This window comes from Anticarsia gemmatalis, chromosome 16 (assembly GCF_050436995.1).
Source record: "Anticarsia gemmatalis isolate Benzon Research Colony breed Stoneville strain chromosome 16, ilAntGemm2 primary, whole genome shotgun sequence".
Classification (NCBI taxonomy): domain Eukaryota; kingdom Metazoa; phylum Arthropoda; class Insecta; order Lepidoptera; family Erebidae; genus Anticarsia; species Anticarsia gemmatalis.
The window spans coordinates 13813-26400 of NC_134760.1; the positions used below are offsets into that span (position 1 = coordinate 13813).

At 48.9% G+C, this 12588-nt stretch overlaps 3 protein-coding genes across 3 annotated transcripts; 1 reads left to right on the forward strand and 2 right to left on the reverse strand.

Moving 5' to 3' along the window:
* Positions 1-528: 528 nt before the first annotated feature.
* LOC142979432 (membrane-bound alkaline phosphatase-like) lies at positions 529-3517 on the forward strand. The gene is made up of 5 exons (XM_076124326.1): positions 529-889; positions 1817-2009; positions 2099-2271; positions 2441-3092; positions 3174-3517. Exons 1-5 carry the CDS (start codon positions 533-535, stop codon positions 3443-3445), a joined length of 1647 nt encoding a protein of 548 aa, XP_075980441.1. The 5' UTR covers positions 529-532; the 3' UTR covers positions 3446-3517.
* A 1988-nt stretch (positions 3518-5505) lies between these two features.
* On the reverse strand, positions 5506-7538 carry LOC142979456 (membrane-bound alkaline phosphatase-like). The gene is made up of 5 exons (XM_076124362.1): positions 7148-7538; positions 6883-7075; positions 6621-6793; positions 5892-6543; positions 5506-5810 (listed from the first exon to the last, which is right to left on the reverse strand). Exons 1-5 carry the CDS (start codon positions 7508-7510, stop codon positions 5551-5553), a joined length of 1641 nt encoding a protein of 546 aa, XP_075980477.1. The 5' UTR covers positions 7511-7538; the 3' UTR covers positions 5506-5550.
* Positions 7539-9175: 1637 nt separating this feature from the next.
* Positions 9176-11592, reverse strand: LOC142979355 (membrane-bound alkaline phosphatase-like). Its single transcript, XM_076124220.1, has 6 exons — positions 11432-11592; positions 10928-11208; positions 10635-10827; positions 10380-10555; positions 9644-10298; positions 9176-9467 (listed from the first exon to the last, which is right to left on the reverse strand). Exons 1-6 carry the CDS (start codon positions 11493-11495, stop codon positions 9271-9273), a joined length of 1566 nt encoding a protein of 521 aa, XP_075980335.1. The 5' UTR covers positions 11496-11592; the 3' UTR covers positions 9176-9270.
* Positions 11593-12588: the final 996 nt, after the last annotated feature.

Sequence of the window (12588 nt, forward strand, 5' to 3'; positions counted from 1 at the left end):
GAATCAATTATAAGATACCCTACAGTAAGCAGTATGGCTTTTCAAAGGGTAGGTCAACTAGTGATGCGGTGGTTGTACGGACAATTGTCTGCTCATACACTTCACAGGAAAGTGTGAAATGATAACACTCTCAGAATTGATTTAACAGATATACTGTATTACTGTCCAAAAATACTTGTGTCGAGCTCATTATACATGTCATATCTTTGACCCTCGGGATAGGTCGGAGGATGCTATTGTGGTATTCTGTGACGTCTTTAAAGCTTTTGAGTATGTCGACCACGCTACTCACTTGAATAATGATTGTTATAGAATTTGGGTCGTTGCACTACATTACTAAGTAGGCCGACGAAGCCCCCGTGACAAAGTGCGATCTACGTCACGAGTTGATGGCGATGCGGTGATCGATCCATTCAACCATTATCTATCGTGATTAAAATAAATCATAGGTTTGAATATGAATGAGTGTAAGATAAGATTAAGCTAAAATGATAAAAGCGAGTAGAGCAAGGTTCACGGGCCAGAGTCGCGCATGATGAGGATAACGCTGACGTTGTTGGTGACCGCCGCGGCGCTCGCGGCTCGCGGCGCGCTCGGCGCGCGGGTCGACCACTACCACCCGGACGAGCCGCGGGCGGCGGCGGCGACGGGCGCGCGCGCCGAGACCGACGCCAGCTTCTGGAACAAGCAGGCGCAGGACGCCATCACGGCGCGCCTGCTGCGCGTCGAGCCCAAGGGCAAAGCGCGCAATGTCATCATGTTCCTGGGCGACGGCATGTCCGTGCCCACGCTGGCCGCCGCGCGCGCCCTGCGCGGACAGCGCCGCGGCAGCTCCGGCGAGGAGGCCGAGCTGTACTTCGAGACCTTCCCCACGGCGGGCTTGGCCAAGGTGAGTTTCGATCTCCGCGACATCATAGAGGAGTTACAACCGTGCCCCTGACTCGACAAGCACAACGCTGGTGTGTAAATGTATGACGCAGCATCCCGCCAAGGCGAGCATTCGACTTCGAATATGAAACGCACGATGTCGATTTAGACTACCTGTTGTTCTTTAGTGTTCTGGAGCGTCGTAGTAGTGAATATATTTAGTTAGCAGTGTTATAAAAGTTTATGATGGTGAAAACGCGAGTCCTTCAGTATGAAAAAGTCGTGTGGTGTTATTGCCGTGTCACATCAACTTGCTATGCGACGGCGAGTCGCGACTCCGCGGGTGATGTTGTGAGTTGCGTGTTCATCATTCGAGCAATATTCAACGTACTGCGTGTTAACTGTTAACACGTTTAATACTGCTAATGAGGTTTCGAAATATTAATGATCTGAAAAAAAAAGGTGTCACCTTGATGGAAGAATCCTCATCTATAACTATCTGAGAACTAATAGTATTAGTAGATATGTTTAAAAAAATATCTATGAAATAATTCGGTACCTTGTTTTTTTCTCTTATAAATATATTTTTTCTTCTGTATTCAAACAGCTGGAATTTAAAATAATAATGTTATTGATTCCTTTGCTACAGAACTTCTTATTTAAATTTGTGTGTCTGGAGACGCTGCGAAAACAAAAAAAAAAACAATGAATGCCTGTGACGTTGTACCACAGCGGCATCGTCGACTACTTAGACAACTGCGCCACAAACACTATCAATTATATCTCTAAGTTAATTGTTGAGAAGAATGGCAAGTCTGCTAACTAACGCAGACACCGGTTATTTACATTGAAGCAGTGTGTCCTGTATGTTTGTGCAGCTTGTGTCGTGTGTAGCGTGTAGTGTGTAGTGAGCAGTGTGTGCGATATGAAGTGATGTTGTATGTTTCAGACGTACTGCGTGAACGCGCAGGTGGCGGACTCGGCGTGCACGGCCACGTCGTACCTGTGCGGCGTCAAGACCAACCAGGGCCTGCTGGGCGTGACGGCGGCCGTGCGCCGCGGCGACTGCGAGGCCGCGCGCGACTCCGCCAACCAGGTGGAGTCCATCGCCGAGTGGGCGCTCGCCGACGGCAGAGACGCCGGTCAGTATCCACGCCTCCGCTGGCACTCGCGCCGCCGCGCCGGCTCGCTCGTGGCGCGTCACTGTAACTAACGAGGTTGTGGCTCGCAGGTATCGTGACGACGACGCGCATCACTCACGCATCGCCCGCGGGCGCGTTCGCCAAGAGCGGCAACCGCAACTGGGAGACGGACGCGGACGTGCGCGACGCCGGCCACGACCCCGCCACCTGCCCCGACATCACGCACCAGCTCGTGCACATGCACCCCGGGAACAAGTTCAAGGTGCGTACCCTGCCCACTGCCTTACACACCACGTGCTAGCGTTCATGTCATTGTTTACCAAACAATTGACATGACTTGCCAGTACGGTACCTGCCGTGACGGTAAAAATCATATCTGATTAATTTATTGTTATCGTCATATTGTTAATAATCTATTTTGATTGGTATAGGTTATTCTAGGTGGCGGTAGGCGCACCTTCCTTCCGACCACAGTGACCGATGAAGAAGGCGGAAGAGGTCGACGCACCGACGGTCGCAACCTGATCGAGGAATGGCAGCAGGATAAGGAGAGCCGTAACGTTACTTACAAATACATTTGGAATCGCAGAGAGCTCATGGAGCTCAACGACAATCCGCCCGAGTATTTACTCGGCTTGTTCGAGAGCACTCATTTGCAATACCACATGGAAGGAGACGTCGAGACGGAACCGACGCTCGCCGAGCTCACCGAGACCGCCATTAAAATGCTGAGCCGCAACGAGAAAGGCTTTTTCTTATTCGTGGAGGGCGGGCGAATCGATCACGCGCACCACGACAACATGGTGGAGCTGTCGCTCGACGAGACCATCGAGATGGACGCCGCCGTGGCGCGCGCCGCCGCCCTGCTGGACGAGCAGGACACGCTCATCGTGGTGACGGCTGACCACGCGCACGTCATGTCCTACAACGGCTACTCCAACCGCGGCCACGACATCCTCGGCCCCAACAGGGAGGTGGACCTCTCCGGCGTGCCCTACATGACGCTCTCCTACACCAACGGACCGGGCTTCCGACCTCACATGGAGGGGGTCAGACCCGACGTCACCAAGGAAGAGTCTTACCGTAAGTAGCGGTCTTAGATCGCACTCGAGTATCATGTAGATATTGTTATATCGTAAATGTAACGTGTGACGCTTTCGGCAGGCACCCCGCGCTGGAAGACGCACGTGGACGCGCCGCTGGAGTCGGAGACGCACGGCGGCGACGACGTGGCGGTGTTCGCGCGCGGGCCGCACCACTCGCTGTTCACGGGGCTGTACGAGCAGCACCAGGTGGCGCACCTCATAGGCTACGCGGCGTGCATCGGGCCCGGCCTGCACGCCTGCTCCGCCGCGCACTCGTCCGCCGCGCCCGCCTCGCTCGCGCTCGCGCTCGCCGCCGCCCTCTTTGTCTCATTTCTATCTCGACGATCTTAATACCTATTAATTTATATTCATAATATATTATAGTTAGTTGATAAGTAAATAAATAAATTATTATTTTATGTACGAGTACGTATCATTCTGCGCTAGTCGTTTGATGTTTCTCTTAGTACAGGCGTGCGAGATAATTTCTTCCTGAAAATTATTTCCTACCCAATTAACCAGTCTTAAACATTTCCGTTTATGTTCCGCTTTAGGTCAAAATATAAAAATTATAAAGAATAATCTGTGACAAGTTAAAGCAATCACATATTGATGATTCATTCAGAATGTATGAAAAAGCAAGTTGTAGTGCTAAACTGTCAACGTTGCTCAAACGTAAGTGTCAGGCGCACTCACATAGAATGTCAGTCATTGTCAGTGCGCCTGACACTATATCATTTGAGTATTTTTACAACTTAGCAATGGTCTAATCTACAAGTCCTTCGACTCGCAGTGAACAGATGCCAGTGAGTGCTCCCAAAGGTAGCCGACCGGGACCTGTAGTGTGTGAGACTCGTGCAAGCCGTTAGTACAACTATGGATTCATACTTAATCACATAATATGAGCTGGCCACTAATCGGACAGAACATAACAACACAAATGAGCGTTTAAATTATCTCCTTATTTGTAGGAGCCCAGCGAGCGAACTGGGCGACGAAGGTTTCTCATTTGTTAGATGTCTAAAACCTTACAAATGTTAGCAGATTTACGGGAGAATTCAATAAGACTTAGCGATGAGCCATACCAACACTAAATCCAATGACAAGATTAACGCCTTATGTTAGGGTGAGGAATATTTATAAAATTTCAGTTAAAAGTTCTGAGTTTAAAACTAGTTAATTGTAAAACACACGCCATTATACATATATATTTAGGCGCCCGTAGGCAGTTGCTCTCACCGGTCGGTAAACGATCTGTGGGTTATGAAGAAGTAAGGCGATAATGAAAGTTATCTAAAATTTGAATGAATAGCCTAAGAGCCTTGCGATCGATGAATAATGTTTAGTAGTTCGTTCAATTTAAAAATTAACAATCACAAAAAAAAAATCTAAATGGGTATTAATATTAACGTGGTGGTTTTTTATTCCGCAGGAAACTGGAGAGAAGTGAGAGTGGTGGAGCGCGCCGGAGCTGCTCCAGCGATGACCCCGCGTGACTCGCGCCACCGTGCGCCACAGTGCGCCACAGTGCGCCACAGTGCGCCACAGTGCGCCACAGTGCGCCACAGTGCACAGCAGTTGTACATGACACTGACACCAGTGTCACTGTTCTGTCACATTACGATCATCAACATCCCAGTTAAGTACTACTTATTATTACAACTTTTAGCTTCAATATAACTTAGTAATTAAACTTATAAATGAATATTGAACATTGTGTGTGTCGAATGAATAAGAGAGCGTTACTTGTATGAGTCCACACTCCACAACCTGCTATGTACTATGCATACTGTACATATGTATCGTGAGCGCACGTGTAACCGCGCCGCGGTTGTTGACGCGCGACGTCATGTACCTTCTTTCAGTGTTAGATAGTCCATTTATCGAGGAAGGCTATAGGCTATATGTATATCATCACGCTACGACCAATAGGAGCAGAGTACCAGAAAAAAATGTTACAAAAACGGGGAACATTTTGAACCATTCTCTCTTATGTGACGCAAGCGAAGTTGCGCGGGTCAGCTAGTTATTATATATAGTGCCTACATTGAACTAAAATCATCATCAAATCAAAGCAAAAAAACATATGTAGGGGGTTGCTCGAGAGAACGCGGTAGGCGCCGATACATTTGTTAACAATAACTAATTAATTTCATTAGGACATATCGGAAATTACTTATACTAACTGAAATGGAGCTCTGATATCGTTAAACTGGTAACTGAGTCTGTAGTAGTAGTGTAGTCTGACCACTGACTTGTACATACACTTATGTAAATCCTAATTGTAAGGTTTCATGTGAACTAGTTAAGCTCATAATGCGGATAGTGTCATTTACTAATTGTTGTTTGCTTTATCAAAAATGGTAGGTATCAGTACTAATAACGAAGGGTTTGAAAAAATAACTAAGGCATAAATTGTAAAATTATTTATAAGGAAAAGTGACAGATCTGAAAACTTAATATCTACAAAGAGCGAGTACAGCAACAAGCAGTGCCAGCAGCAGCGAGAGCGGCGCGAGCGCGGGCGCGCCGGAGCACGCGTGGCGGCCGGGGCCCAGGCACGCCGCGTAGCCCATCAGGTGCGGCAGGTGGCTCTGCTCGAACAGCCCCGTGAACATGTGGTGGTGCGGCCCGCGCGCGAACACCGCCACGTCGTCGCCGCCGTGCGTCTCCGACTCCAGGGGCACGTCTACGTGCGTCTCCCAGCGCGGAGCGCCTGCAAACAACATCGCATTTTTACAAAACTCGTTTGGCTACACTTGTGCTACACGATCTTGAAATAATAATCAATACTTACGATAAGACGCTTCGGCGGTGACGTCGGGTCTGATTCCGTCCACGTGAGGACGGAAGCCCGGTCCGTTGGCGTAGGTTAGCGTCATGTAGGGCACGTCGTCGAGATCTATGTCTCTGTTGGGGCCGAGGATGTCGTGGCCGCGGTCGGAATAGCCGTTGAAGGTCATGACGTGCGCGTGGTCGGCCGTCACCACGATGAGCGAGTCTTCTTCGTCCAGCAGGGCGGCGGCGCGCGCCACGGCCGCGTCCATCTCGATGGTCTCGTCGAGAGCCAGCTCGATCCAGTTGTCGTGGTGTGCGTGGTCGATGCGTCCACCTTCCACGAAAAGAAAGAAGCCCTTTTCGTTCCTGCTCAGTGATCGTATCGCCACTTCGGTTAGTTCCGCGAGCGTCGGCTCGGTCGTGAGGTTCGCTTCCATGTGATACTGAAGGTGGTCATTTTCGAACAATCCCAAAAGGTAATCGGGAGGCGAAGATGCCACTTCCATCAATTGTTCTCGGTTCCAAACGTATCTGTGGTCGAGGTTCTGCTTCGCTTTCTCGTTTTGCCATTCTTCTATTAAATTACGTCCATCAGTTCTGTAGCCGGGTTCTCCCTCTTCGTCGATTGTTTCGATAGGTATGAATTCTCGTCTTCCTCCTCCCAATATGACCTGTTGAAAAAATACAATCATATTCGGTTATTCTGAAGACAGATATTTTTAGACGACGGTGGTCGAATGTGGCGCACTTTGAGCTGGTTTCCAGGTTTGTCGTGCACGAGCTGGTGCGCGATGTCACGGCACTGCAGCGGGTCCTGGCCATCGTCCCTCACTTCGGCGTCGCTCTCCCAGTGCCTGTTAGCTATCTTGGCGAACACGCCGCCCGGTGAAGCGTGCGTCACACGCGTCGTGGTCACTAATCCTGTGCACAGAAACCATTTTATCTAGCAACCAGCCAGTATAATCTTTGCACGTCTATACTGTATAGTGAATAGTAGAGGATAAACGAACCCGCGTCACGGCCGTCCGCGAGCGCCCACTCGGCGATGGACTGCACATGGTTCGTGGTGTTCTGAGAGGCGTTACAGTCGTACCGCGGCACGGCTGCGGTCACTCCGAGAGTCCCTTGATTGGCTTTGACACCGCACAAGTAAGCGGTCGCCGAGCAAGCGGAGTCGGCGACTTGAGCGTTGACGCAGTACGTCTGGGAACAACACGCGTTTTAATCTCACCGGGCGAGATACATCAATAGGAAAAAAATGTTTCAAAACGGTACCTTAACTAAGCCGACAGTCGGAAAGGTCTCGAAATGGAGCTGCGTCTCCTCGCCGGGGTTCCCGCGGCGCTGGCCCAGCAGCGTGCGCGCGGCGGCCAGCGTGGGCACAGACATGCCGTCGCCCAGGAACATGACGACGTTGCGCGCCTTGCCGGCGGGCGCGGGGCGCGCAAGTCGGGCGCCGATGGCGGCCTGCGCCTCGTCCCTCCAAAAGTCGGCGTCCTGCTCGCTGCTGCGCGCCGCGGCCGACGAGGGCGGCGAGGGCGAGGAGCGCGGGGCGGGGTGGTAGTGGTCGGCGCTCGCGGCCGCGGCCAGCGCCCCCAGCGAGGCCAGCGTCACCAGCGTCCACTGTACCGGGAACATCGTGTCAGCATCGATTAAGGTCTCAACGTCTACGACACCGCCTTATATCGTTTCGCAAATATCTATGTACCTTCATTACGATAACCTGGTCTTAGAGATAACGAAGATAAAATGTATATTTCCTTAAGCAAATGTATTCATTTATTGTTGGTCATCCTGTGTTCGATTTTTTCCAATGTTGTCATAAATATACTAACTACTACCGGCGAATTTCTTTGAAGACAAGTCTCATTAAAATAATATTATGTAATATATTATATCATATCTGTCCGAGACGTCGGGATAGCGGCCGAGTGAACAAGTAAAAAACAAAATCTCCTTTAAAGCATGTTTTACAGAAGAAGATAATATGTCGTGGCGACCTATTGTAGCCTGGAGACGAGAAATATGTATCTGAGATGTATCCAAGCTATATCATTCGAAAATATTTCCACTTAGATACAGAAACAAAACTTTACTTTGGAAAAGAACTAATATTATGTTTTCTTTGAAAATATGGATATTTTAATAAACCCGCAATAACTCCATTATTTTCCGTCCTACTTGTGTTCTTGTTACTGCAAAAAATAGAGTTTGATTCAGTGCGTTAGCACTATTTTGTTGCATATAATAATCAAAACTACTGTCCTGTGTAGTTTATTGTCAACATTCGCCACACAGTGAACACACTGAGCACTGAGCACTGAGCACGTCACTGTCTCCTCGAGCACTCTGTCTTGTATCAGTGGTGACAGTGGACCACTGATACAAGTGAAGTCACTATAATCACAGCAAATTATAGCGCATGTGACAGACGTATGTAATACAGTATTATTTATATATTGCGAGCATGTATATTTAGCAGGTGAACAACAACATATTATCGCGCGCTTATCGCCAAACATTGAATAACCGTATTACAGATCAAGTGGGTTGTTGATCGGATTTAGATATTGCCATTCTCGTGTCATTATTTAATTTGTTTATTTATTACATTCAGATCACACGCAGGAGGCCCACCGCGACCACCGCTAGGCGCTCACTCCTCCACAGTTCATTTTAACCGGGGCTTTTTGAATGCTTATCTTACAATACCATTCATTTAATTTTTAAATTTGTTTATCTTAATTGAAATAAAATCGTGTAGTTGCAGCGACATACTCGTATTTGTCATTCAAGCATGAATATGACATTCTACGGTGAGCCGAATTGAGAAGTACCGAGCAGATCCCCCAGGTCTCATGCGCCCTTCTGTCCAGAGTCCAAGTGTCACAGAGTATAAATACAACACATCGATGTCACACTTGGTCTCTTTTATATTAATATTCATCTGTTGTGCGAGCGGGTGCCTTATAGAAGTTGACTCATATGTGACATGCTGTGACGCTTGCTAGGTGATTAAGGAGTGAATAAAGCTCTACTCATTTATCGGAGGATTAAATTAGTTCAATATATTATTATCTCGGTGACATATTGTTATTGTTTTTGCACTTGCACCTGTTGTTAAGTTTTGGGAACGGTCAATACCAGCGAGTGACAATATTAAATATCGGTAGTAGTATAAGCATCAGCGTTCAAGAAAATTGCTAAATTCAGGTTTTCTAAATATTACACAAGTAGATTTTGCTTTATAGGTACCTAGGTATTGACACTTTACTGAAAGTCGTTTGTAATGAAAGAACGAAATAATGTAACAAATGTGTATTAAAATGTTTAGTAAATAACAAACTGAGCGTGTTCACATCGCAGCGCTCGGTCTAAAGTGTAGTAGGGCAGCGGCGTTAGTTGTGCGCGTCACAGGCGTGCGGGCCGTCGCCGAAGCAGCCCACGTAGGCCATGAGGTGCGGGATCTGGCTCTGCTCGTACACGCCGGAGAACAGCGAGTGGTGCGGCCCGCGCGCGAACACCGCCACGTCCTCGCCGCCGTGCGTCTCCTGGTACAGCGGCACCATCGCCTCGTACAAGAAACTAGTGTCACCTGCGATAAACAGTGCATTTTTAATAACGACCACTACAATTCCGGCCTCGCCTTTTACAGCCGAATAAATAAAAAATCAAGCAATCACGATGTATTGTCCCGTCACTGCGGGCATGTTTGTAGCCCTTTGCGGCTCAACTAATATTGATTTAGGTACGGAAGAAACGAATGCTTACGGTAATCTTGTTGCGAGACGTCAGTGCGCACGCCGGCATCGGCGTGCTGCCTGAAGCCGGGCCCGTTGGCGTACGAGAGAGTCATGTAGGGCACGTCGCTCATGTCGGCGCCGTCCAGCGAGGGCCCGAGGATGTCGCTGCCGCGCGGCGAGTAGCCGTTGAGCGTCATGACGTGCGCGTGGTCGGACGTGACCACGAGCAGCGAGTCGTCCTCGGACAGCAGCTCGGCGGCGCGCGCCACGGCCTCGCTCAGCTGGATGGTCTCGTCGAGCGCGAGGCGCGCCAGGTTGTCGTGGTGCGCGTGGTCGATGCGCCCGCCCTCCACGAACAGGAAGAAGCCTTTCTCGTTCCTGCTCAAAGAGCGAATCGCCACCTCGGTGAGCTCCGCCAGGGTCGGTTCGGTGGTGGGGTCGGCTTCCATGTGATATTGCATGTGGCCGCCCTCGAACAAGCCGAGTAAGTACTCCGGAAGCTCCTCCGACGCTTCCATCAGTTGCTCTCTGTTCCAGACGTACTGGTAGCTGACATTTTGAGACTTTTTAGCCTCCTGCCACTCCTCGATCAAGTTCCTGCCGTCCAGACGTTGGCCTTGTGTGCCTTCCTCGTCGATCACCGTGTTAGGAAGAAATTCGCGACGACCACCTCCTAAAATGACCTGGAAGAAACCAAATACAAATTGTAGGTAGAACTTGAGAACATCAACATGTATTTGTTTTACACAGTAATAGCTACATACTTGGAATTTATCGCCAGGATGGTTTTCAATGAGTTGAAGAGCAATGTCGCTTTGGCGCGGCTCGTCGGTGCCGCACATGTATGTCAACAGAAAGTCGCTCTCCCAGTGGCGGGAGCCGGTGTGCGCGTACACGCCCGCCGGAGACGCGTGAGTGACGCGCGTCGTAGTTACGATACCTGTGTTAAGTAAACATCATCAATCTTTAAATATGTATATTTCGTGATGCATCAATATATTTACGAAAAGTGAACGCACCGGCACTTCGTCCGTCCTTGAGAGCCCAGTCGGCGATGGAGTGCACGTGGTTGGCGGGGTCGGTGGCGGAGACACAGTCTCCCTGCTGCACGGCGGCGCTCACGCCGATAGTGCCGATGTTCGCTTTGGAGCCGCCGAGGTATGCCGTGGCCGAGCAAGCAGAGTCTGCGATCTGTGCGTCTACGCAGTACGTCTGTGGGTGCGTGAATTGAATTAATGAGTATATGTAGGTGTGTATATACCTTAGAAATATTTTAATTTTAAGCACTGAGCTTTTGTTGTAAACGTCTTGCCTTTGAAAATCCGGTGGAGGGGAAGGCCTCGAAGGAGAGTTGTGACTCCTCGCCGGTGTTTCCCCGACGCTGGCCCATGAGCGTGCGCGCGGCGGCGAGCGTGGTCACGGACATGCCGTCTCCGAGGAACATGACCACGTTGCGCGCCGCGTTGGTGGACTCCTTGCGGTGCAGCTTGGCGTCGATGGCGGCGCGCGCCTGCGTCGCCCAGTACTGCGGGCTCGCCTCCGCCGACGGACCGTTGCCGCCGCGCACCATCCTACTGTGGTCTATATCCCGCTCTGCACAAACAACATTGCTCCTTTAAAGGGTTGTCATGTAACCAAGAAACCCTGTTGCCGGATACGTCCCGGTGGCTTTACACGATGTCGAACTGATATCGCTATATACTATATTATGAAGCTGTTTATGGTAACTCTACACTAATTCCACAGTATAATGAAACATTAAACAGTGAAGTACATCGATGTGATGGCTAAGGGTGAGTGAGTTGTGGTGCAGTACCGTGCGAGGGGCGCGCGAGCGCGAGCAGCAGGAGCGCGAGGGTTGTGCTAACGTGGCGCCACATGTCTACGAGAGTGTGGACTATGATGTGTCGCTACACTAACACTGAACTGTACTGCGACTGATCACGACTGATCGTGCCGAGCCAACGTCTCGCTGCATATAAATACTAAATGTAGATAGTGTCTGTCATCACAGCTCGGCTCGACCGCGCCCGCCCGCCTCCGCCCGCGCAGATAACGTCCTCTATATCGCCTTTTATTGGTGTATTGAATTACGACCTGTCAGATGTTTTGATTTGCTTAGCTCATTCAGCGATCTTGTTTATACAAAAAATAAGTTCAGACCGGCGCGAAGTGCATTTTAAAAAATAGTAATGACAATTGAAGTAAGGTCGGAGGAATATTAGGTGATCACAGATTGAGCTTGAGACGTATCACCTATATATGAAAATGAAGGAAAGCACTGAGAGATCACAACTGATTCTACCTGTTACGATCTCTGTGCATCGAAACAGACTGTATCTGATACTTAATTTTCGCCTCCGACAAATGCCGTGGGAATAAATATGTGCTAACAGACAATGCTCACTTCCTGGAGTATAGGTTTTTTCAAGGGTAATTTTACATACTCATAAAATAAATATCGTACATACATATACACAATATTGCGCCTCTTATACGCTCTTATACCTGCACCGGTGGCAGAGGTGTATGAAATACAACCACGTTTCGTCATTAACAGTGTTATTTCCTCATTCACAAGGCGAGCGGTGCCATTTATCGGGCACATAATAAAACTTGGGCTCATTGATGAAAATATTATTGTAATTCTCGAAACAGTGTAGAGATTATAATCTTTTTTCGAGCGGTCGATACATTATAACAAGTATTTCACCGCGTAAGATTAGGGCTTATAGATTAAGGGTTGAGCATGTAAGGTTAGAAGTTTGGTTTCAAATGAGATCTGATTACTTATTGGCTATGCAAGCAATATGGTCTCGTCGTGTTAACATTTTACATGAAAATGTTTTTTGTGTGATTTAATTCCTTTTTTCTTATGATTTTCTAAAAATCCCAAAACAAGCCATTGCTCCCATTTTCAGACCGCTCGCATCAAAATATGCGGAAGTCTCATACAAATTTTCACCCCTTAGT

Excerpts from the sequence above, each read along its gene's own strand:
- LOC142979355 (XM_076124220.1), bottom strand. The coding sequence starts at position 11,495 with ATGTGGCGCCACGTTAGCACAACCCTCGCGCTCCTGCTGCTCGCGCTC. Across the intron at positions 11,209-11,431 it reads GCTCGCGCGCCCCTCGCACG|AGCGGGATATAGACCACAGT; the intron begins GTACTGCACCAC and ends TTGTTTGTGCAG. Across the intron at positions 10,299-10,379 it reads ATCCTGGCGATAAATTCCAA|GTCATTTTAGGAGGTGGTCG; the intron begins GTATGTAGCTAT and ends GGTTTCTTCCAG.
- LOC142979432 (XM_076124326.1), top strand. The coding sequence starts at position 533 with ATGATGAGGATAACGCTGACGTTGTTGGTGACCGCCGCGGCGCTCGCG. Across the intron at positions 890-1,816 it reads CCACGGCGGGCTTGGCCAAG|ACGTACTGCGTGAACGCGCA; the intron begins GTGAGTTTCGAT and ends TGTATGTTTCAG. Across the intron at positions 3,093-3,173 it reads CACCAAGGAAGAGTCTTACC|GCACCCCGCGCTGGAAGACG; the intron begins GTAAGTAGCGGT and ends CGCTTTCGGCAG.
- LOC142979456 (XM_076124362.1), bottom strand. The coding sequence starts at position 7,510 with ATGTTCCCGGTACAGTGGACGCTGGTGACGCTGGCCTCGCTGGGGGCG. Across the intron at positions 7,076-7,147 it reads CGACTGTCGGCTTAGTTAAG|ACGTACTGCGTCAACGCTCA; the intron begins GTACCGTTTTGA and ends TGTTGTTCCCAG. Across the intron at positions 5,811-5,891 it reads CACCGCCGAAGCGTCTTATC|GCGCTCCGCGCTGGGAGACG; the intron begins GTAAGTATTGAT and ends TGTTGTTTGCAG.